The 25,885-nt window shown below is 40.1% G+C and overlaps 1 protein-coding gene across 9 annotated transcripts in view; it reads right to left on the bottom strand.

Moving 5' to 3' along the window:
* The window catches only part of DYSF (dysferlin), a 352,788-nt gene that overhangs the window by 60,875 nt on the left and 266,028 nt on the right, over nt 1-25,885 (bottom strand). For 6 of the 9 annotated variants that reach the window (XM_063457567.1, XM_063457574.1, XM_063457569.1 and 3 more), the window contains 2 exons: nt 23,920-23,993; nt 8,880-8,942 (listed from right to left, as the gene is read on the bottom strand). In XM_063457567.1, coding sequence (XP_063313637.1) covers nt 8,880-8,942; nt 23,920-23,993 — 137 coding nt within the window. The remainder of the gene's footprint in view (nt 1-8,879; nt 8,943-23,919; nt 23,994-25,885) is intronic. The other 3 variants (XM_063457573.1, XM_063457571.1, XM_063457572.1) reach the window with 1 other exon arrangement.

The raw sequence follows: 25,885 nt of genomic DNA, 5'->3' as shown, positions 1-25,885 counted from the left end.
TCCTTTACTCACCCTGTCACCCCCTAAAGGCAATCATTCTACACAGTACACACTGTCATAAAACATAGCGTCGCCATGAACTTAATGCCAAAGGCCAGTACACAAACATACACATGCTCAGGGAAACATACATACATATACAAAGATACTCACTGCCAGACACACACTCTCAGGTACACACAGGTAAATGCACAATGCAACTATGTATACAAAGACTAGTTCTCTATATCCAGTACTGCAAGCTTCCTTTCAATATATCTACAGCTTCTTATATACACACACACAAGTCAACTGCAATTTTTTTCCAATAATGGTGTTAGTGGGGGCCTCATGTATGAATTTCGCCTAAGGCCTCGCCAAGTCTAGAGCCGCCACTGGGTATATTGATTCACTGTGCCCACTTATATTATTGCAATTTTTGTTCATGCATGATCACGGCCCAAAACAAGACAACAACAAAAATCTGGATTTTGATTCAGAAACGTTCTGAGAATTAAGACAATAAAGTCTTACTTTAAAAATAATGTGGTGTAGAGGCATGGATACGCACACACATCAGTCAATTAATACGCTTCAGATATGCTTAGTAATTTTTATTGAATCTCTGAATATGGCCAAAAAATGCAAATTTTTTAAAATGTACTTAAATCCAGTTCCTACAACATCCCTCCATGCCCCAAAACATATCCTCACATGTTTAAAGGTTTTTATATTGACAAAGACTCCGTAGGGAGTCGAAACGTTGCAGTGTTCCACATGTTCCAATAAAGGTGCACGACATTGGAGTGCCTGGACCCTTTTTCTAATGCTGGTATTTATTATCTTCTGGGCTTGTGCTGGTCCTTGGTTCAGCTAAGCACCCTGTCTTAAGTGAATTGTGTGTGGTTCCTTTTCCTATTTTTTCAAAACAGTTTTAAAGGTTTTTATATTTCTGATATGGAAGATATGTCCTTGATGATTGGTTTGGATCTATTCACACCACTGAGGCCAGGCAGCCTCTGGCATTCTGTAATAATAGTGGGGGGGGGGGGGGGGGGGGAGGAGGTTGCACTTTTCATAAAATAAAAAATGACCATCTATTGGACATTCAATTGAAATTGAGGATAAGGAGAGTTGCCAGAGGAACTGGAAACCATTTGGAACTTGTAACAAAGGAAACTTTGACCCCTCCTCCAGTTGATTGTGTGCAAAATTTATGGAGCTGGTTAGGGCCGGACTGGCCCACCGGGATACCGGGAAATTTCCCGGTGGGCCGTCGGCACCTGGGGCCGCGCAGACATGTGGGTATGCTGGCGGCCGCTGGAGGAGCAGGGATGGCGGCCGCTGGAGGAACTTTTCTGGCGGCCGCAGGGGAAGCTGTGCGTCTGCTCTCCAGCACGCTACTGAATGAGACCGGGTCTCATTCAGTAGCGCGTGAGCAGACACAGCACAGCTTCCCCTGCGGCCGCCAGAAAAGTTCCTCCAGCGGCCGCCATCCCTGCACTGGCGGATCCAGGGGGGAGCAACGGGGCAATTGCAAGGTTCTCCCTCTCCCTTGCCGGCTAATGCAGGGCTGGCCTGTCCAAGCGCCAGCCCTGCAATGTGCCTTCATGGACCGGAGGGGAGATCAGAGATCTCCCCTCCGGTCCGCAGGCACTGTTTGCTGGCCGCCGGCAGGGGAGGGAGAGAGAGAGGACCCGGGGGAGCTCAGTCTGCAGCTCCTCCAGGTCCTTCTCTCGCAACGCTCCGGATCTCGCGAGAGTGAACTCTATCCCTGGAGACCGGGGCTAGAGTTCACTCTCACCACATGGACCACCAGGGATTCCCCACCAGACCACCAGGGATTGAGAAATGTCCCCCCTCCTCCCTAAACAAAGGTAAGAAGGGAGGGGGGACATTATGTATATTTAAGAAAAAAAAAAAACATTTTATTAAATTAAAAAAAAAACATAAAAAAAGCCCCACATCCTTATCACACACATACCCTACAAACACACACATACACTGCCCCCCCACACACACATTGTCCCCCAACTACATAGACTGCCCCCATACACACATATTGCCCCACATACATACACTGCCCCCATACACATACACTACTGATCCCACACACATACACTGCCCACATACACACACATACACTTCCCCCATACACACACATTGCCCACATACACTGCCCCCAATACACACACACACACACCCTACACACACATTGACCCCCCCACACACATACACTGCCCCATACACACAAACTTCCCCCCATACACATACACTACTGATCCCACACACATACACTGCCCACATACACACACATACACTTCCCCCATACACACACATTGCCCACATACACTGCCCCCAATACACACACACACACCCTACACACACATTGACCCCCCACACACATACACTGCCTCATACACACAAACTTCCCCCCCATACACACAAACTTCCCCCCATACACACATTGCCCCCCACTCACACTGCAACGCACACACACACACTGCCCCCCTAACACACACTGCCGTCTTCACGTACACACTGCAACTTTCACACACACACCCTGCTCACACAGTCCTTCTTACACAAACACACACACACTGCATCTCTATGGGGAACCTTCATCGTCTCCAAAGCGTGGAGGACCTGAATGTAGGTGCTGCACACTGTGCAGCACTGACACAGGAAGCACCTCTAGTGACAGTCTGAGTGGCTGTCACTAGAGGTGTCACTTGGAAGCAATGTAAACACTGCCTTGTCTCTGAAAAGTCAGTGTTTACATTGAAAAGCCTGCAGGAACAGGCTATAGACACCAGAACCACTACATTAAGCTGTGTGTGTGTGTGTGTGCGCGCGCGCCTGCTAGTGAGCTTGCTTGCATGTGTGTGTGTGTCTGCTACTGAGTGAGCTTGTGTTTTTATGTCAATGAGCTTATGTATTTCAGTGAGATTGTTTGTCTATGAGGCTGTGTATCAATGAACGTGTGTGTGTCAGTGACATTGTCTGTGTCTGCATGTGAGTATGCTTACTGTATAATTAAACGTTTTACTCTGAAAGGACCAATATTTTATATTAGAAAAAGCAATATATATATTTACTCAATCATCTGGGGTGGCAAGACATAGCCTTACATATTACATGCGACAATATATGGCGCAATGACTTATGGGGCTGGCATAGATTTTTTTTCCAGGGCTGCTTTGTATCCCCAGTCCGGCCCTGGAGCTGGTGGACTTGTCTGTGATAATAAATTAAAAATTACTTAAACGTATAAGTTATTTAGCAGTTTGCAGCACCAAACATACAATGGCATTGTGTCGCTGAAACAAAGGTTTTTCTTAATAACACTACTGCATGCCAGAGAAAGAGGTAGAAAAGAAGTGAATCCGCCTGCGTATACTCAATGTTTTGTGTGGGTACGTTTTGGTGTCCATCATGACGACATGAAGGAGATTAAAAGGAAACTCCACTCCCCAAATATGAAAAAAGATAAAAGGGACCCTTCCCTGTCCAAGAAAAAAAAATACATCACTATTTAGTCAATAATAGGCCTAGTTCAATAATACATACATTTAATTACATATTTTTATTGGGAAAAATCTAAAAACAGCTTGCAGAAGCTGCAGATCTCTTGTCTGCAGCCTTTGCAAACCCCTCCTCTTCTAACCCCGCCCAGACTTTCTGTGGCTGTCCAATCACAGACTTCCCAATGCAGCTCGATGAGAAGTCTTAGCAAAGCAGGTGCTCTGAGTTATTGCTGCCTCCACTAAGCTAAATAAACCCGGACGTAACAGAACCTGTTGTCTGCTAGAAAGCCAGGGTGGTGGAACCATGTTGTTTTACAAAAGTGTCTATTTCTATTGAAATCTGCACTTTTTTGTGAAATTAAAAAAAAAAAAAAAAAACACACTCTTCACATACTTCATCAAGCTAAAGTGCTTTAGAGGTCTGGAGTTTCCCTTTAAGAATGCATATAAAAACAGCCATAAATGAGCACAAAAAAAGTAATATATTCGTAAAAGCTTAGCCCAGACAAAAATGTGACGCTTTATATTTAATCCCAGGGAGGAAAGTGTGACCTAAAAATACCCTGGCGCTTTGATATCAAGCAGGTCACTTTTTATTACTTTGGTTTGAATTCACCAGGCCGTATTTTTCTTTTTCTGCACAGAGAAACGAAGAATTCTGCTCTGGGTCGGTGAAACATTCCTACAAATCACGACGTCTATTTTAGTAATCCACAGAATTCCTTCTCACTGACCCAATGGAGAAAATCTAATAGTAGCTTATTAGATTTCTTGTTTGAGCCAGCCATACAGGCTTTAAATTAACGTCATGAATAGACATTGTTTTTAATGTGCATTTACCATAAATTACATTCCAGGTTTCCTTGTTTCCTTTCAGCATCCTTTGCTCATGATATATATTATAAAAGCCACAGACAGCCCTGTGGCAGACATTAACAGTAACAGAGAAAACGATTTTACTGACTTACCCAGTGTATCTTCTGCAGCCGAAGGATGAGAGAAGATGGTTAGGTCACTGTTACATTAAACATTGCTTCTGTGCTACAATTTTCTTTCATATACTTAACCCCTTAAAGATCATTTATGGTCAAAATATGGTTTTAGCATACTGTATACTGCGTAGGGTATGGTGCTGAGATTTTATGGTTTCGGTTTAGAGAAACACCACTGAATTCCCCAGCACCCAAAGCCGAGCCCTCATTCGTTGGGACTTTATGTTAGAAAGTTTCACCTTATGTTACATCCAAAATAGCTGTACAGGTAAGCGATATGTAGCCATGCTGAATCGTGTATAACCGTTTCACCCCTGGCAAACTGACACAGGCTCAATGTGAGGTCCCAGGCTAAGTGGGGTAGGCTTTGAGTGTTGTGGAATCATCTGAAAACAGTTTGACAAAAAAATAAGCCCTTAATAAGTCCTTATTTGCATCATAACCACTATTGTAAGATGACTCACTGAAAGTGGAGGTTATTAGACCGGCACTCCAAATTGTTCAACGGGGTGAAACTCCTAAGGCCTCTTTGCAATGACCTCCACCACCAGACAAACAAATTACAAAGCCATGACAACAGAATCCAACTCTGGTGGAATAAAGCTTTTTCACGTGGAATCTGGTGTTGCGACTGTGCACTATAGTGGTTAGGAGCCAAGGGCAGGAGTGCCCAAAAGGTAGATCCTCAGATGTTGTTAAACTACAACCCCCATGATGCTTTGCATACCTTTAGAATGCCTATAGTATGACAAAGCATCATGGAAACTGTCGTTTAGCAAATCTGGGGATTTACATTTTGGACACCTGCAATCACAACAATGCATTACTAAAAAACAGAAGGATGGCAGCAGATTTAGTTTACCCTTTATTTGATTATTTGTTAAAAAAAAGTTATACAATTCTTGCCAAAACAGAAAAACTATCCAAAAAAAATCTTGCCATAAAACAACTCAAAAAAGTATGTGTTACTGTCATCCAAGTGGACAATCAGGCATGGTGAAGGTGCTTTCTGCTGTGCGGTGATGGTGCATGTCACTCTCGTAACTGGAGAAAAAATTCTATCTGGAACACCAGAAATAGAACCTGGAACTTCCATGTTACAGACATGCTACAACATGCTATGACATGCATGTGTGCTCTATGTGTATGTGCAAAGGAGTAAAAACGTAATTTCCCCAAGTCAGCATCTTTCCAGCTCTGAAGGTGTTGTTAAAATCCAAAACTGGCAACACTATACAAATCTTAAACATAAACTGCCTGTAGATGTTTTCCTAACGGTTTCAAAACATTTGCTATCGTGCTTTTAATGTCAGAGTTTCCTAAATCTGGAATTCTCCTCTCAAGCCGTTATGGTTGTTTGAGAAACAGACACGTTGGGAAACAATACCTCGAATGCTCTGTGGCAAATGTCACTTTCAATGATCGCTTTATTAGAGATTCCACGCGTGGATATCTCTTTGGCTGTCAGTATTCCCGCAGGTCTTTAATAGAGCCAGCCGATACGAAAATGTCTTTACTCGTATCTCCCCTTTCATTCTAACTGGAATTCTTTTTTAAAAATGTTTCCAGAGATATATCTTATTTTTTTTGTTCCTGACTCCTTGGACACGAACAGAAACCCATGGCTGGGCGAGTTACACAAAATATCAAATCCTGTTGTCCAGTTGTCTCTAACTTCCTGATAAAGTAAAAAAAAATAAAAAAAAATAACATATATTGGTTCTGGTTTCTTGACTTCTGCCTTTCCTAGGTGCAGAGGTCACAGGAAATAAACAAAAAAAAGTTGTGAATTCATATCCCGTCAAATAAAGTGCGAGAATTTGGCTGCTCCTGCTTGATAACTCCTAATTTTCTTCTATACTTCTCTTTATATCAATAATACCGCCCATTTGAGCAGCTTTGGGCCAATGGGACAGGGAGGCAGCCATTTACGAAACAGCTTTTGTACAATATGACTTGATTCCCCTTCTTTCAGTGGGTGGATGATAATGATAAGAATTGAAGTCCACAATAACTTTGTATATCATGTCACCATTATAATAGACAAAACAAATAGAACTTAACGATGGTACTTGCACTAACACAGTCCTAAGGTAACAATTAGACTGGAGATTTGGCCTCAATGCTTCTCTACAAGTGGGTGGATTTCCATTAGCTGTAGAGGTCAGTTTTTACGGCTTGGGATACTGTATATTTGTACAAGTATTAATTAAGGTGTATTATAATTAAGACTAATTATATGAATTTTAAATATATAAATGCATTTTTGACCTAGAGTTACCCTTTAAGAACTCAGCTTAGCTGGTCATTTTTCCAGTTTATGCATTTAACATTAACTTGTTTAGCTCTACAGTCAATTGATTCTCAGGAAGATAAATGTCCTGTTCTTTCTATGCTCCATGTAGTGCATCATCTTCCTTTTGTGGACATTAGGTGTTGATATAATGTAACACGAAAAAGAGAGGACCACAGGCACTCCAAATTGAAACCGTATGCAGATTTATTAGGAAAAAATGCAACGCCAAGCAACGTTTCGACCAAGCAACGTTTCAAGCTTGAAAAAGACCTTTGTTGGTCGAAACGTTGCTTGGCGTTGCATTTTTTCCTAATAAATATGCATACGGTTTCAATTTGGAATGCCTGTGGTTCTCTCTTTTTCATGTATTATTCTGGGATTGCTGGTCCTGATCCGGAGCACCCTTGGCTGTTGGGATTGAGTGCGGTTCCCACTATCTACTTTGCGATACAATGTAACAGTCACATATGAAATAGGCACTATTTTCGTTCCCCACTCACGTCAACTCCCACTCCTTCCCCAGTATTACGGAGTCCACTGAACCACTGGCCAGCTTGGTTCCAGTCGTCTTATTCTTCTCCAAGATATCCTATTCAGCCAATAATATGCCAGTCAGTATGGAAGCCGTTAGAATGCCCTGCTAATTCGTCCACTATTTGCCCCAAAATAGCTCTTTCTACCGAATCTCCATTTTTTTAAAAAACATTTTTTATTATTGCTTTTTAAATGATTCCCTTTAAGTAATGAAAAATATTCACACATTCCCAGTGCTTTGAATATTAATGTCATGTAATTTTTTTTTTTACAAAGGAAAACAAGGCGAGAAATACCCTGGGTCATTAAAAAGCTGCAAACCATCTGTTACTGTAAGCACAGGAACCCAGGGCACTTTCACTCGGGGACAGATGTCACGTAATCCTCTGCCAGGTACCTATTTGCCAATATCCCTTTGAAGTGCTTTATGGAGGTTCCACTGAGCAGAAACAAACCTTTGCTGTTTATAACGTGAGGTTTACATGCGTATTAAATTGTGTCAGATCTCTGCTAACGTTGAGAACAAAAGCAACAGCCAGCCCGGTTTTTATACGCTTGTAAAAGGGATTAAGAAACATCAAGAACGAATGGACAAATGGAAAACTAACCCCAATCTCACTGCCGGGTTAACTCTTTACTGCTTGGAAGCTTTGCACATTGCCAACTCTTCAAAGACTCTAATTCTCCTACTCAAGCTAAACATATTTAACAGAGCAGTCAATGGGTTATTAACTAAATATGATTTTTCTTTTCTCTGGCAAGCGTAGCATCCGGAGAGCTTAATATTCAAGAAATTGATTATAATTTGTGTTTACTGAAAAAAAGTAGCTCCTTTACTAAGATTGTCAATCCAATCTGATCCAAATGGGGTTACACTGTGTCTATAGATTGATTGCGATAGATGATTGAAAAAAGTATCTATTGGGAAATGTCAAATCCATGTTAAAGCTAACTGACTCTTTATACCAACATGTTGTCTGCTAAAATGAAAACATTATGTTCATTTCTGTTATACAATGCCTGACATAGAACTGTAAACACTAATTAAATTGAATATTGTTATATCATCACACATCCCCTTTAAATTGTTGACAGTTCCTCTTAATGGAATATTTTACTGGGGTGAGTTGTGATATGTAGTTACCAATAAAATACATTAACTTGCAATTTGTTCTGGTCAAATGATGTCATCACCTTCCCTTTTCCCATCATTCCCTGCACTCACATAAAGATTACTGGCTACCTACTGGGAATCATGGGACACTTGGAATTTGCATCAGATGCCAGGTTGTGCCAACATAGACTTGCATTTGATAACAATATAGCACTAAATATTTTAAATGTTCAATAAGAAAGCAAAATCACAATAAGATATTATATTGTAGACTCCATAATATGCCAAAAAAAGTGCTCAATTTTGCTTGTATTAGGAATAATTTGTAATTTTTCCTTTGTGCTTTTTTCTGTTAGAATGGTTTGTGGTTTGTTGTTTAATGATAAGGAAAGGAGGAACAGTTAAAATGTTCAAGGAAGGAAAGAAGCGATACATACATGGAGGCTGGACCAAGAGGATGATAAGTTAATTATTGCGGAGCTGTTCGTTCCGTCTGCAAGCTACAAATTAAAATGACTGGTTAGTTCCACACACAACAATGCAATCAAGAGAAAGCATGTTAAAAATATAAACAACACAAATTATACAAATCTTACAAAGCAAGGGAAACAAGTCAATTTTTGGAACAAACAAATTTTACCATCACGGAAATGGTTTGTGCCTGGTTAAAATAATGGTTCAAATTACAAAGGATCATCAGTGCTAAAATAGAAATTCTCTAATCCAGCGCATTCCAGGAAATCTACCACTGATAATTCATTCAGACGTCATTGGTGAGTTGGAAATATCTCAAATACTCATTGCTGCCACTGTTAGTTTGCACAAAACATAGTCAAAGTTAATAAAAAAAATGTGACCAAAATAGCTGTATTAGAAATATAGCTGCATTTTTAACCTTTTTAATTTAGCCAATTTGGTGTAAAATGCTAACTTTTCTTTTCTTTGATTTCCTGACAAGAGTTTAGTGAGTAAACCTCATAATTAACATTAAAGGAACACTTATGTGTTAGGAATACAAAGATTCCCCAGCGTCCATCTTGCGGCGATGTCAAGGATTAAATAGCCCTTTATTCGCTTACCCAATGTTAGCACCAATGTTTCTCGGTGCTGGGTTGTGCTCTGACTCCTGCAATGTCAGCTGATGCGGGATCTATTGCTCGATCGCTACACGCGCATTAAACATTGCCTCAAAGCTTTCCTATGAGGGTTTCCATGATGCAGAGCGTGAGGACATCCAGTGTTGTTTAACGGAGTTAAATCTGTGAAATTCCAAGAAACACCTCTAGTGGCTTTTTGGTAGACAGCCACTAGAGGCACTCCTAGTACTCTCTAAAACTGCACCATTTTACATTCCAGGACTAAAGGGGACAGGGACAGTGCACCCGGACAACTTCAATGTGATGAACCGGTTGGGGTCCCTATAGTGTCCCTTTAACATACTTACAAAAATATAAACAAATAAACAGGTTTCTATGAGACTGCCCAAGGTGCTGGTAAATTGAAAAAGAAAACTTGTTAAGCAAGATTAGTTTCCACAGGGACCTACAGAAATATTCTACAAAGAATCTCAGGCTACAAATCACACACACAAGAAATTGTCACAAAGCATTACACAAAGCAACTGAATATACAGCACTCAAGGTTATGTTAATTTTGTCAATCCAAAAAAACACAAATATGCATGTTTTAAATGAATGTACTATAGAGTGTGTCCACCGATTGACACAGACCAGGTATATTATTATTATTATTATTATTATGATATTTATAGAGCGCCGTCAAATTCCGCAGCGCTTTACAGTGGGTGGACGAACAGACATGTAGTTGTAACCAGACAAGTTGGACACACAGGAACAGAGGGGTTAAGGGCCCTGCTCAATGAGCTTACATGCTAGAGGGAGTGGGGTAAAGTGACACAAAATGTAAGGATGGTATTAGACTAGTGACAGTTGCAGAAGAGGAATCAGTTGGGAGCTATTGACAGTTTAATTGATACGCTTTTATGAAGAAGTGGATTTTTAACGATTTTTTAAAGGAGTGGAGACTGGGTGAGCATCTAACGGAGTAGGGAAGCGAGTTCCACAGGAACGGTGCAGCCCTCGAGAAATCTTGAAGGCGAGCATCAGAGGTGGGAGTACAGACAGAAGATAGACATAAGTCTTCAGCAGATCGTAAGGGCCTAGACGGGACATACTTGTGTATAAGGGAGGATAGATAGGTGGGAGCAGCATTATGTAGAGATTTGAAAGCAAGAACCAGAATTTTAAATTGAGCTCTATATTTTATAGGAAGCCAATAGCCAATTATATCATAAACAGATGCTGGAGGACAACCGATGATACGTAAAATAAAGCACGGCAATAGGTACTGAACACGTATGTTGCTTTGTCTATTATGCAGATGGGATCCACCAGTGAATTCGGTACTGGATGGCCTTATAGTATCAGCTTGGGTTCCTAATGACATACATTCCCTCTGTAATGGAACAAGTGAGCTAAGGCCCCAGGGAGAGTGTGCAGCTTAGCGGACAGGGGCACATGTATGAGTGTGGGATGGATAAAGCATGATTGGCTATATGCTACATGTGGGAGTGTGAGATGTGAGGAAGTGGGTGGTGACAGATTAGACTGATCTCAGTGCCACTTAGGAGCCGGGCCAGAAACAAGTTTCCCGCCCACCCTCCCTTTGCTGCTTTGGGCCCGGGGGGTTGTCACAGCGAGGCGGGGGTGTGTCCTTGCCAAATAAGGGATGGTTTGGTAGATTAGATGAAAAGGGGGGATAATGGCCGGGTCTCATCCTCCCCCTGTCTCTTATGGTGAACCTGGAGGAGGTACCAGGTTGGACGTGTCCCCACTGGGTTGTAAGTCGACCAGTGGGGAGCATTATGGTTGGGCCCCACCGAGTGGGTGGGGAGCCCTGAAAAGGAAGATGTTTTTATTATGCCGAGGGGGGGAGGTGAGAGCCTTGGGGAAGTTAGATTGGCAAGGACGGTTTCTTTGGTTACTGTATGACTATATGCAAATTGTTTATGTTAATTTATGATAATTATTATTTTGTTATATGTTAAAAGGAGTTATACAGTATTTGGTTGTGTTAATAAATGCCGTGGCCTGTTTTCTCCAAGAAGTTGTCTGTCGTTATTTGAAGGGGTAAATTATGGTTTTATGGGGGATGAAAGGAATGCTATCCAATGCCCACTACGTACATACAAATGTAATATGAAATATGAGTGGGGACGCATTGCTTTGAAGGTAAGAGAAGAGCAGGTACTGATACAGTTCACTGAAAGCAAGCATTGGGACGCATTGAATAAAATGTGTAAGAATTGTTTCTCTAATGTAAAAGATAATCGTAGTAATCGTAGTAATCGCTCCCAGGCAGACTATCTTCATTATAGATTCATGTTGCTTTCGTACAGCGCAGCCCTTGCCCTCGCCAAACAGTCCTACTTTTCCTCTCTCATTAGTTCGTGCTCCCACAATCCCAGACGTCTCTTTGACACCTTTAATTCCCTTCTCCGCCCTGCTGTGGCCACCCCCCAAACTAACCTTACAGCTGATAGCTTTGCATATTACTTTACTGACAAGATTGAAACAATTCTCCCCTCCTTGCCGTTCTCTTTCTCAACCACACATAAATCATGCTTTCCCTACCCTCCAGACTTTCTCCCCAGCTACTGAACAAGAGGTGGCTGCACTTCTCCATTCCTCTCGCCCCACCACTTGCCCACTTGATCCTGTCCCATCTCACCTCATCAGATCTCTCTCCCCTTGTCTTGTGCCTATCCTAACACACATCTTTAACTGCTCTCTCTCTTCTGGCACTGTTCCTGCTGACCTTAAACATGCCACTGTAATACCTATCCTGAAAAAAACATCTCTTGACCCGTCCTCCCCCTCTAACTATCGTCCCATATCCCTGCTCCCTTACTCATCAAAGCTTTTGGAAAGACTTGTCTTTACCCGTGTGTCTCACTTCCTTAATTCCAACTCTCTCCTTGACCCTCTTCAGTCTGGCTTCCGCCCTCTCCACTCTACTGAGACCGCTCTTATCAAAGTGACTAACGACCTAATCTCCGCTAAATCCAAAGGTCACTACTCCATATTAATTCTCCTTGACCTCTCTGCTGCCTTTGACACAGTTGATCATGCTCTCCTCCTTCAAACTCTTCAATCACTCGGTCTCTGTGACTCTGTCCTTTCTTGGTTTTCCTCCTATCTCTCCCAACGCTCATTTAGTGTCTCCTTTTCCAAGGATACCTCCTCCCCTCGCCCTGTCTCGGTTGGAGTTCCCAAGGCTCTGTCCATGGTCCCCTTCTATTTTCTCTTTATACTGCCTCTCTTGGAAAACTTATTGCCTCTTTTGGATTCAACTACCACCTGTACGCTGATGACACTCAGATATACCTCTCCTCACCGGACCTCTCCCCGGCCGTCCTGCAACGTGTCACTGCTTGCCTCTCTTCCATCTCTGACTGGATGTCGTCACGCTTTCTCAAACTTAACCTCTCTAAAACTGAACTCCTTGTCTTTCCTCCTCCTAATACTGATCCTCCTCTCTCACTCTCCCTTCAAGTCAGTGATATCCACATAAGTCCATCCCTACAAGCGCGCTGTCTTGGCGTCATACTTGACTCTGGTCTCACCTTTGAGTCTCACATCCAGTTTGTTGCCAAGTCCTGTAGGTTCCAACTCAAAAACATAGCCCGCATCCGCCCCTTTCTTACGCAAGATGCTACCAAGGAGCTTGTCCATGCTCTAGTAATTTCCCGCATGGATTACTGTAACCCTCTCCTGATTGGTCTCCCCAAAAGCCGTACTGCCCCGCTACAGTCTGTAATGAATGCTGCAGCTAGACTGATTTTCCTATCCAGTCGGTCCTCTCACACCTCGCCCCTCTGCCAGTCCTTACATTGGCTCCCTGTATCCTATAGGAGTCAATTCAAAGTGCTAACCCATACATTTAAAGCACTGAACAATTCCAGCCCCTCTTATATCTCTTCACTGATCCAGAGGTATGCCCCTCCTCGTACCCTCCGCTCTGCCCGCGACCACCTCCTGACCGCTGCTCGCACCCGTACGGCCAACTCACGCTTGCAGGACCTCTCACGGGCGGCTCCTCTCCTATGGAATAACTTGCCTACTGCCATCAGACTCTCCCCTAGTCTTCAATCATTTAAGAAGGGCCTTAAAACCCATCTCTTCAGGAAAGCGTATGGCCTCCCAGAGTAATCTCTCCCTTACATACCTGTCTCTTGCTTCACTCCTACTTGATATTTCCTATCCTAATGTTTCTAATACCCCACCTCCTATAGACTGTAAGCTCATTTGAGCAGGGTCCTCTTCAACCTATTATTCCTGTAAGTTTTCTTGGAATTGTCTTATTTATTGTTACATCCCCCCTCTCAAAATATTGTAAAGCGCTACGGAATCTGTTGGCGCTATATAAATGGCAATAATAATAATAATAATAATAATAATAATAATATTGGCAGGGAATTATTTTGATGAGTCAATTGAATTCTAACGTGCCTTACAGATCAGCTTAAAGACAAACATGAATAGAATGTCCATATTAATTCTTCTGTGTATATTTCAAAACTAGATTTAATGAGAAAATATACTGAAACGTGAACAGACGATGCAGCGATAGCCTTGCCTCCACTCACAATTTTTTTGTGCAGTCTATTTACATTTATTAATAACCTCTTAAAATGAAGGTTTGATTTTCAATCAAATACTTTATTTGTTAGGGAAACACTGTCAATCTGCCCAGAGAGTGTCTTATATTTATTATCTATATTATAGAATCAGAAGCGACAAATAGGCCTAGATTTGACAAAATAAAGACCTTTAAAGAGTCAAAACATCGTCCGGTCATTATGGAAAATTAAATAAAGTTGAATACGTTTTGAGGACACTATAAAATCACCACTATGAAAGTCCTGAATAAATAAAAAATATACCAAGAACTTTCCTGAGGAATTGGTAATAAAACAAGGCTTTGTTTTAGAAAACTAAGGAAGCCATGTATTGAATACGGGTGGTTTGTAACATGTATATTTGTGAGTTGATACATGGAAGACAGGGTGCAGAAAATATGAGAAAACAAGGAGATCTTGTAATAGGATAAAGGATAGAGGAAAAGAGACACAAGGAAAAAGAAGAATGTAGGGATGAGAGTGAGAGAGATGGTGAGAGCAAAATAATATTATGTAGAATTGGGGAAATTGAAACAAAATACTTACCTTCGTACAATTGGGAGACGCAAAATTTAGAAGATACTCTTATTTGTAATTAGGGTAACTTTAAATTATTTAGATGTTTAGAGCCATCCTTGGCAGGAAACCAAATCACGAATAAAGTGTGTACTGGATAAAAATCCCATGGGGACTATATAGTATATACTATAGCCCAGTGGTTCCTAAAGCAATCCCCACACCAGACTGCTCCAACGTTTATAAGTTCTCATTTCAATATGAGATGACTTAATTCACTGCCAGTTGTTTCTTCAGGGAGGCTTCCACCAACCTCAACAAAGTCCCTAAAAACGGTTTCCTCAGTGACTGTTTAACTTTTAGCTTTGTACCACCATCATTGGACTTTATATATAATACTGTATTATTTAGTGTTTCAAAGTTTTGAAAAGCCCTACACTTTTTATAAATGGAGTATGGAGGTGGGGCACTGTAAAACCTCCTACCATGTTGCCTGGGAACCTCCACCTTTTGTTTGTTTTTATCATCATCCACATTGCCTGTACCTAAAGAACAAAGACTATGTTTGGCCCTTTAACTGTTTTGTACAAAGGATTGGTACATTTGATATGGCACTTCAAAGTGTAGTCGAAGTGGCCGCCATTAGACAGTCGAACACGTGGCGGCGGCAATTTTAATCCAGTCGAACGCGGTCAGCGGTGTGTGCCGTCAAATCCCTGGAACGGAAATCGGCCACACATTTGAACGAACACCGCTTACCTGTACCTTCCCCTACCCTTCGACACTGCGGCTGGAGGCTAAGTCCCGTTCGAAGATTCGAACACACGTTCGAAAGGGACTTTGTCATTCTGGTGTAAAATAGACCTCCATTAGACAATGGAACACCACTGAAACGCAACCCCAGGTTTCACTTCAACACTTCGACAGAAGTCAAAGTGCGTTCGACGATTCGAACGCCGCCTTCGGGTGGGACTTTGTTATTTTTCAGGGCAGAAATAGACCGACCGCACAGCCATCTGTGGAACTGTTTTGGGCATGCAAACTGGCGTGCAGTCGGTCCAAAGAGACTTTTTAATATTTCTGGAACCACTGAATGGATTTGTACGAATTTTGAATAGGTTTTTCCACAAGTTGTGTAAAATATAAGTTTTATTCCTGTGTGATGAAAAATCAGAAAGTTATAAAAATGCATAAAAAGTATAAGTTTTAGCTTGGAGATAATTGAGTAGATACAGTAAGAAACTCAATTATCTCCCAAGCAGAGGGGAGGGAATCTGTGGGTTGTAACCATTGTCTGATTGGTTAATGTCTAATTGTTTGTGGGTGTCTCCCTAGCATGGGAGTACCACATAAAAGGAGAGTACCTGTCATTAAACCTCCGTTCTACTTTACCCTTCAAAACGTAGCTTTGTCTCGTTATTGAAAGGGAACCTGCTCAGCTAATCACTAGCTCTTTTAAGAGCTCTACCTCTCTCTCTCTCTCTACTTGGATCCAGCTGATAAAAAGAAGGATAGTCCATTACTGCACAGCATCTTGCCCGGAAAAAGGACGTCTCCAACGGCTGATATCCCCTCTCCATTGGGGTAGCCGTTACAGGCACTATTCAAACTCCAAATTTTGGTACCTCTGACAGTACTCGAGTACCATGCTCCAAGGGATCCAACATATATCTAAAGCAAAAGGACTAAAGCCCTCGGTAGTTCCGGTGCAATGTGGGTTTATTCAGCTATTCAAAAAACAGGGATGATTCAACATGATGGCTTGATAAAGACACACATCGTGTCGAAACGTTGCCTGTTTTTTTTTTGGATGGCTGAATAAGCCCACATTGCACCTGAACTACTGAGTGCTGCAGTGTTATTGCTTTGCCTATTCTTTTTATGTCATACCAAGCAGTTTATGCTACATCACATAGGCTAACGTTGTGGACATGACAAGCTAATACAAAGTTACACTTCACCAAACAAAATGGGAACAGCAGACTATTGCCTTTAGAGCTTACAGATGTATAGTTTTTCCTTGAGTTACGGCCCAATAGGACCACAATTACTGTACTTTCTTTTCACAAGTGATAATTGTATGTGGTCACCCCATGCATTGGCCAAGAAAACCTGTTAGACAGTTTTTTGTTTTTTTTTCAATGCTCCACTGATATCACTGCCAGTAAGTTTAACTTTTATGGGTAACGCAATCCCGCCACACTGGTGCCATCATCATCTGATTGCCCTGACTAAGGAATCTACGGCAGTTTCTGCCAAAAAGTTTCAATATCTCCCTGTTCCACAAACGTTTGAGCAGTAGAACTGGGGATATGATCCCTAATCCAAGCAGCTGCTGTGTGGCCTCTGTAAAACCGCTGGTGGGATAAGAGGTAAACAGAAGCAACTATTTCAAACACATAGTTTCAAGAATTGCTTTTATTTTTGGCGTCCACAGCCCTTTGTTGAGTCATCAGTGAATGGCGAAACAAGAGAGACGCTTTTCTAAAGAGAAACAAAACCATGCAGACATTTAATCTAATAACCCAGATGAATTAGGCTATGGATATCTGAATACTTTAACATCTAAGATTTTGAAATGTCACAAGGGCTACTTTAAGGAACCCACAAATTATTTATAGAGTAAAGAATTTTCTTGATACATCAATCTGTTAGTATCAATGTTTAGAAACCTCTGTGATAGACCCCACGTGAATCAAATTATCAAAAACATTTAATCTTTTTCTACAGACATTTGGTAAAATGAATATCAAACTCATACAATTAATTGTTCTGTAAAATCTACGTACCAGGTATGCTGTTTTTTAAACTGTAATAACTGGACTCACTAAATGAGAGGACCTTTTTTTCTTTTAAATGTTAAGAACATCCATGTGTCAGCAATGTGAAATAATATATAATATATAATGGGTATGTTTCAGGTATTCTGTGCCATTTGGTTATTGTCAGTGCCGAGCTGTGAGTCAACCAAACCCAATTCCAAAATATTCCACCAATTTATCACCAGGTTAATCATTTCATTTTGTCATCCATCTATTTTAACCCTAATTGGAAAGTACAAAGCTCCAACAAAAGATCTAAATTCTAATTTTAATAAACTCAATACCTTTTATTTAACAGCAAATTTAAGGGCTTCTAATGTAACTATAGAGTTTGGTCCATTGGTATCTGCAAAGGTTAGCCTTGGGAGACTCATGCAATACCAGTCTAGTCTAGCCAACTAGCGGCAAAGCCATATCTTTTACTTTGTATGGTTTACTTTGTCCTCTAGATTGTGTCATTCATGCTGTTTTTTAGTATTCATAAGTTTTAACATTATTTGTCCTTGGGTATTAGATTAAATTAAATTGGAGACCATGGCCACCTTGTGCTTTTGATAGAAGAAGGCTGAGAGTGTGGCCTTCACTCTCTGTACAGCAGCAGCTCTTCAAAAAGTTGCTTTTGTAAAAAAAAAAAAAAAACTAAATATTAGCAAACTAGGCAAATAACTGAGCAAATAAGAAACTAGGCAAATCACTTTTGCTCATTACTCCTTTTCTTTTCGTTTTGCAAGGATTTAAAAAGGGAAGGAACATGTTCAATATATTTTTAAATATTAATGCCTACAGGGATAGAAACTCCATCCTTTGATAATGATTTTGTATAAAAGTCTTAGTCCAGGCAATTCCAGGGTGTGGAAATCTTTTATATACAGTTGCCTGTGTGTTTTCTGTCTGAGATTTTTATCCTCAGCTGAGCTAGTTAATAACCCCACTTTAACTCTCTAATAGTTAACAATGCTGAGGTGAGTCCATGGGCGACCAAACTGTAGCGTATGGATTTAGCAGCCCATATGCATCCATGGTTGTTTGGCCCCTTTACAGCAGATGTGTGTGTGTTGGGTTAGTCCAGGGGCAACAAAGTATAGGAGAGATGAGACAATTATTCTGTATATCCTACTAGGGTGAGTGATGCAAAATCAGATGGTTCCATAAAACATTTCTTTTAATATAATTATTAACAGAGAATGCTTTAAACAAATAAACATTGTCACTGGCACCTTGTAAATGTTTCTTTCCAGGAGAAGTCCTACTGTGCCTGGTTTGGAATGACGACTTGGTTATAAAATCTGTAACACTGTATCATTTCTAAACATTAATTGTGAGGGACCATAGAGATTCTGGGCTGGCGACCACTGCCATCAGAACATGGGCTTCTCATCTTTCCATTTAAAGCGTCGTTCAATGTCAGATCTAGCGAGGTTTAATCATTTTGCACAGTTAATAGTGGATTATTTCAATAAATAATGAGTGTCCCTGGTTGTTTATAATTTCTCTGTTATTTCTAGAGTGTGCCGAGACATATTGACAGTCTTCAGTGAATTATATTTGGTCATAAAAATCTCGTGTTATTCTGGCATGTTCCTGACCTTCTTACTATCCTCTAGGAAACATTATAATGACATCACTAGTTGACTTGAAAATTCACAAAAAATGTTAAGCAGCAACTATTAAAAAAAAAAAAATCAACAAATAATTACTATCACATCAACACAGACGACAAAATGTGTGCGTGTTCATCTACGTATAGCTTTAATTTACACAGTGTGCAGAGGTACTGAATTATTATACAGTACTTCCTAGAACATTGTTTCCATCTGATCCAACATGGACCCCTAGGTGGACAGATATGGCATCCACTAATGAGTGTATACGATACATTGCGCATTTGCAAACATGTCCCTTGAAGGGAGGTAGATACTATATTTTACTTCTTTACCACTACACTATAAAGGTAAACGATGGCGGTAATGATTGGGTTAGCATTTTGGCTACAACGATGTTATTTTACATGAAGTACATACCGGTATTTATTATTTACTCTATATTGTGATTAAGCCTTGAAAGTGAAATATATTAAATGCTTGCTCTACTTTAGTTAATAAAACAAATCTAAGAATTCTACCAGAGAACTGTTATGAGCTATGAACTAGAAATTAATATTTTCTTGTGCTGCATTCATTTTTAATTCAATACCCTCTTTTAAAATGAATCTGCAAACTTTGACATCACTACTTTTCCTTATGCTCTTAGCTATCTCACCTCCAAAACCTTTACCTCACCTTCTCCTCTGCATGTTCTTCCCACACTAGACTTTCATACTGCTGATTATCTTCTTCATTTATCTCAAAACCATAACAATATCAAGGTTTAACCATATTAAATACATTTAGCTTCGCTAGCAAACTCATGTACCTTGGGGATTAGATGTTATTTCCCAACACAATTGTACTCAATTTATTAACGTCAAAAGAATTCTAATCACTAGATCATTCCATTTGAACATTTATCTACTGAATTGTTCTTATGGTGAGAATTTTTTAATCTTGATTATTCCAAAGTTTCACGGCTGCTTTAGAAGAATAAACTCTCCGTAAGTTGGATAGCCTGACACTGTTTTCTTTCTTGTGGTACGATTATTTACACTTTTTCTGAACAGATACCAAAAATTACAATGGAAAGAGCAATGATGGCAACTGTGGATACTTGAAGCACCTTTGTGGCTGGAATTCCCTTTCAAAATGTATTTTAAAATGAACCAAACTGATATTTTGGAAGATTCTTCCAAAAATAAAGTACTTGGGTAAGAGTCAATACAAATATCGTGTTCCACTGGAAACCACAAGTAAGGTGTCTACCCTGTCCTCCCATAGCTATGGGGGAACCTCTCCCATTTTCCTGTTACTACTCAGTTCCTGACCACCCTGTTATGGTATTCTTTGAAATCATAGCAGTCTGCAGGAAAGTCCAGGAAATCTCTCTCATGGTAGAAATCGACTCGACCAGCAGATGTTAAGACAATACTTCCAGACTCGGTTTTTGTAGTTCTTCTTGCCAAGGTGAAATGACAGCCACTTTAAACAAAACGTGAAACCCAAATCCATTACTTTGAGGCTCAAATCATTTCATCCGAAAAAATAACAAGCCTGAAATCACCCCCCGCCTTTGTCTACACAGAATCAATGAGTAACCCACTGGTTGGGAGTTCTCAATTAATATATCATTAACTGATGGAACTGTAGAACTTAACCTGAACATACTATGGAGCACACGCTGGCTCAAAAGTGCAAACATTCAGAAAATGTCATCAGATCAGTCATCAAGCTAGGTTATATCATCTTCCAATCCTGGTACTTAACGTTGCAGATGGCGAACCACAGAAACATTTTTATACCATAAAGAAAAAGAAAAAGCAATAAGCACTTAACATATCTATGCATCAATTTATGGAGGACTAGATCCATAAAAACTAACACTGACAGTCATATTCAATAGCAATAACCAGTTGTTATAGGGGTAAAATGATCATGGAATGACCCTGTAAACTCTGTGTTCACCATGTTGTCCCAGGATTGTATTGCCACTGTCTTTCAAATTGGTGGTATGAGTAGATGTTGCACAATCAATCAGGTGGCTTCATCTGAAAATATTTAGTTTATTTGCACTATCTTTGAGTATGGTTCCCTATATTAATATCACATATTGTTGGATTTTATGCGAAGTCCTTCTCCATTTCCTGTGTTTTATTCAAGGCTGAATTAGGTTCTCAGATCCCCTGATCAGAAATACTACAGATGTTGCATAACACTTTACAAAAATTTTGTATTGGAGACTTCATGGGTAAAACAGGTTGAATCAAATGACACATAGGTCACTTGGGAGGTTCGGACCTGGTAAAATTAAGTTAATTTTGTTATTATTAGTCAAGTTTGTGTTGGTGATGGTCTGGTCTGGCTGAAGGACTTACTGTTGCTGATAACATTTGTCTGATCTGTCTAGTCTCTGTGGTGCTGGAGAGGAAGTATCTTCCTGTGTTTCCTCACTTTCTCTCTCTCTCTCTCTCTCTCTCTTGCTCTGCACAAATCTTTGTCTTTGAGAACTTCATATGTGCGCCCTTCTACATCCTGCTCTGATAAAGTTCAACAGTCTGAACCTTCCATATGATGTACAACCTTGATTAAGACACCGCTGCAGATGGAAGATCGGTTTTGATTGAGCAAGTTGCTGTGGAAGTTTAAGACCAGGAAGGAATTGGCTGAGTAAACAGCTACAACTATACCATGGATCCTATACCAGTTTCCTCAGGCAGTGTGTGAGTGTATATTGTTCTTATATTTCCCATTGCAACTGTGTAACCAGTTTGCAACCTAAAATCACCCACAGTTCCACTTGTTGTTGTTGAGTGGATCCAACATTCCATTACTGCTTGGGCCAGTCCCGGCATCTACTGGCATTTATTTAAGAGCATTTATTCTAACTCTGATGACTTGGCGCCTCATTAACAACTCTCTGCACTTTATGTAACAGCTCCTAGATAGGCCCTCTGTGGGCCACATGTAAATAGGGTTTGTATTTTATTATAAAGTCAAACAAACCTACATTACTTACTCTCTACCAAATAGGCACATGTGAATAAATAGTGTTTTTCCCACAAATAGGATGAAAATCCCATTAGAGTAGCCGGTCAAGGCCAAATGAAAACAGAGCAGGATATCTGCTCTCTGCAGGATAAACAAATGAATTATTTACCTTATATAAAAAGCATCACTTCATTACAACATTCGAGGTATATAGACTCTGACTGACCTTCAGAACGCCTGAATGTAGGAGAACTCACGGCAGCCTGGTCTGTTCTGAAATTCCAGCAGCCCAACTGTAACAGCATGCACTGGCATCTGCTTGTAAAATTAAATTAAATACTGACCACAAAAACCAAGAGATTGAACGGCTGTAACCACTGGCAAGTGGCTGCCTACCTATGGAATTTGCAGCTCTCTATGTTAATCTACCGGGGTAGCGCAAAGTGTTAAAGGGATCATTATATGAACAGGTTTTTTAATATCAACCTCGGAAAGCACAACTTACAAAGTATTAGCTCCTTCGCTCGAGGGAGCCGCTTTAGGGCAGTTAAACTGTCTACAGAACATTGAGAACACACAAAGACTCATTTTGGAACTAACCTCAGGGATTCGCTCGCTTGCCACATCTATACGAAAGGAAGGACAGCCGTCGGAATTATTTTTTTTTTTAATTTGCTACTAATAACTGTACAAATGTATGGAAAAACATATTGGTATTTTATAAAATAAAAAAGCGTCAATAATAAGGTATGAATATAATGTGTCTAGCATGAATGCCTGCACCACCCAAAATCCCTACAAATAGAATACTTTTTTTTGGTGTTCATGAGAACTTGAACATACATTTCTGTAGCAGTGCTGAGCATATACTATAAGCCATGCTGTACGGGCAGTGTTTTGGGGGAGTTTTAGCTCATTTGTCAGCTATCTCCTTACTTACATCAGTTGATTCTCTTCTGAATGTTTTCTGGCCTATAACCACGATTTGAACGCTATCTGTATTTGACTGGGTATTGCACTATGAAGCCCGTTGAAGACAATACAGATTTAATTTTCCCTTAATATCACAGGTCTCAAATTGGTGGGTCCTGTCCTGCCATCCCTCCTTAGTTCCCTGGTATCCTCCATCTGGGAATACCAGGGAACTACCCCTGGCAGATGCTCTCGCTCTGTGCGGCAAGTACCAGGACTATGCAGAGAATGCGTCAATAATGCCCCCCGTATGGATCTGAAAGCTGGGAGCCCAGCAAGGCAGCCACCTATTTGCGAGACAAGCCAGCCCATTATGGGAGTTGCTAGTTAGTCCCAATTCCTTGGCAACAATTTATGGGACAATCGTTTCTGGATTCTTCCAGCAGGGCAAGGCAGTAAAACTGGAGAACTAAATAAATTGCACATTAATAAATGACTGGCCGTTTAAGATTCCCTTAACAACACGTTTATAATTATATTCAAATATTTCCCAGAAAGCAGCTAATCTTTTCTTTCTGATTGTCAGAAGCGATCACAAATAATCTTTTTTGTTTTTCCTTAAATCAATAATTGCTGCAGAAACATTCCAGTGCAGGAAATGTGTGGCATTCTAACTGGACTGATACTCTCATCCTTTTCAGCCAGCTGCATGCTGACAATTCCAGATTAGGTTAAATGTTCCTTAATATCCTATTTAATACTTGGGTATGGACACTGCCAATGCCAGGGGAAAAACTGAAGCAATATATATTTGCTTAAATAATAGTAAAAATACAACAACAAAAGGTTTATATTATAGCTATTAAAAACCATTGGGGAGTATAAAGAAAAGACATCCCAAGCTTCCTACTAGAACACAAAGTATAAAAAGATTAGAAACATAAAATACCTGAGATGGTATAAGGGGTTCTTTGTCATCAATATCAATGATTATGTCATCCCTCGGGGTGATACTCGTAACATCTGTAAAAACAAACAGAGATTCATCGATCACCTTTTCAGTAATATGAACACATTATGGATCCAACTTTGGCAAATGCAGTTTTTTTCATTCTCTAAATTTCACTTGAGTTCATTCACTTCAATCATTTATTTTGCCTTGCTCAACAACATCCTTCAATACAATAAAACAGGTCCTGGCAGAAAAGACTCACATTAGCTCCATGAAAGTTCCTTAAACTTAAAATAAATGAATGTGTTTTAATGGAACGTTCTCCTCCGAGATCTTGTAGATCGTCCTGACTCCCCTACTCTTTGAACATGGTTAATTGTATGTGTTACAACTGTTGGAAATCTATGGTTTCGGGGGGCACTAATATACTCTGGGAATGTAGTACAAATGTAGTCAATTGTAATGTAGTGTGTAGCCATTTGTAACCATAAATCCTAAAGATGAAAATCAATGGGCATGCAAAAACTGCAGCAAAATACTACATGTTCTAGTGGTACTCTGTGGACACATGAAAGCAGAGAGAATAACCCACATGAACAACTTAGATTGGCTACTTTTCAACACGTGGGTTGCTAAATTTGCTCCTAATACGACGTACACCAGCAAAGCAAACTGTCAAACTTCTACACTTGAAAAGTGAAATATTTGTGTGGTCATTTTGCATCACATGACTGCAAATAGGCTTAAAATCCCAGAACAACAAATGCTGGAAACTTTCAATTAAGAAACAGTAATGCACTCCTTGTTTTATGTGACCTTTAACTGGAAAACAATAAATCCTATCCATAAGACTTATCCCAAATTAGGACCAATTATTGTACCCAGATTATTGTGTCAGATGTGCTACAATTATTATAGGAAAAATTTGAATAAATAGTACTTTTATAATTTATCCTTAATTTTTCATGATATAAAAAAAAGGCTTGGTCTGTCCTTTAAAAAAAAAAAAAAAATGTTTTCTTTACGTAAATTGCCCATTTTTTTATTAATACAGTTTGAAGGGTTACAACCATTACAACCACTAGAGACATTTAACAATAGATTGCCCTCTTACCCGGGTACCTTCTGTACTAAACTTATAACATCCAGCTTCTGTGGATGCCAATTCTGCAGCCACAACTGACCACTTTCAGCCAATGAATGACCATCTGTATTGACATTAGCCAGCTGGACCTCTTGTCCTGTGCTAATGTCCCCCCAATGATGGAAATATCCGACCAGCAGCAAAGGAGTTAAAATCGGTCTGTGCATCATTTCATAGTGACAATATGCAGACTCCAAGCACCATAACCACTTCAAATAACGGAGTTTAAAGTGGCCATTCAAAGTAAGAGGTAGCAAAATTTAATAAAGAGAGAAATAAAAAAAAGTTGTAAGCAAAAAGGTGCAATAACTTGTGCTTTGTCCTTAAATCCAACCATTTCAGAGATCTAAACCTCCTTAGAGCCGTAACCACCTAAAATAACCAATTCGATGTGTGCTTCTCTATGTACCTTAACTTCCACTTGGCAAAAAAGCAATGCTTTGCCATGGGATTTTACTCCCATTCTAGTGGTACTAAGTTCCAGTGTAATGATAAAGACCCTCACTGTTTAGGATTAATTGTTTTTACAAGGCTGACAGCTACAGGTATCTATATGAATATAAGGTGATATTATGGAAGGTATTACAGCCCACTGACTTGTCTTCGCCTAGCAGACTGCTAAACTGTGTTATTGCAAATCCTGACAAACAGATACGTCTTTCATGGTGCCCTCAGTATGCGTCACAGATTACTGGCAGTCTGGGCTGCTGACTAACTCTCTGCCCTGGCGAAAGGAGGCTACGCATTTAATTGTAATATTTCCAAAGAGATTTAAAAAAAACAAAAAACAAAATTGCTTTAAAAACACAGCATTATTGA

The sequence above is a fragment of the Pelobates fuscus genome, chromosome 6 (assembly GCF_036172605.1).
Source record: "Pelobates fuscus isolate aPelFus1 chromosome 6, aPelFus1.pri, whole genome shotgun sequence".
Lineage (NCBI taxonomy): Eukaryota > Metazoa > Chordata > Amphibia > Anura > Pelobatidae > Pelobates > Pelobates fuscus.
Note: the sequence above shows the minus strand (reverse complement) of the source record. Positions and strands in the feature narration are given on the sequence as shown.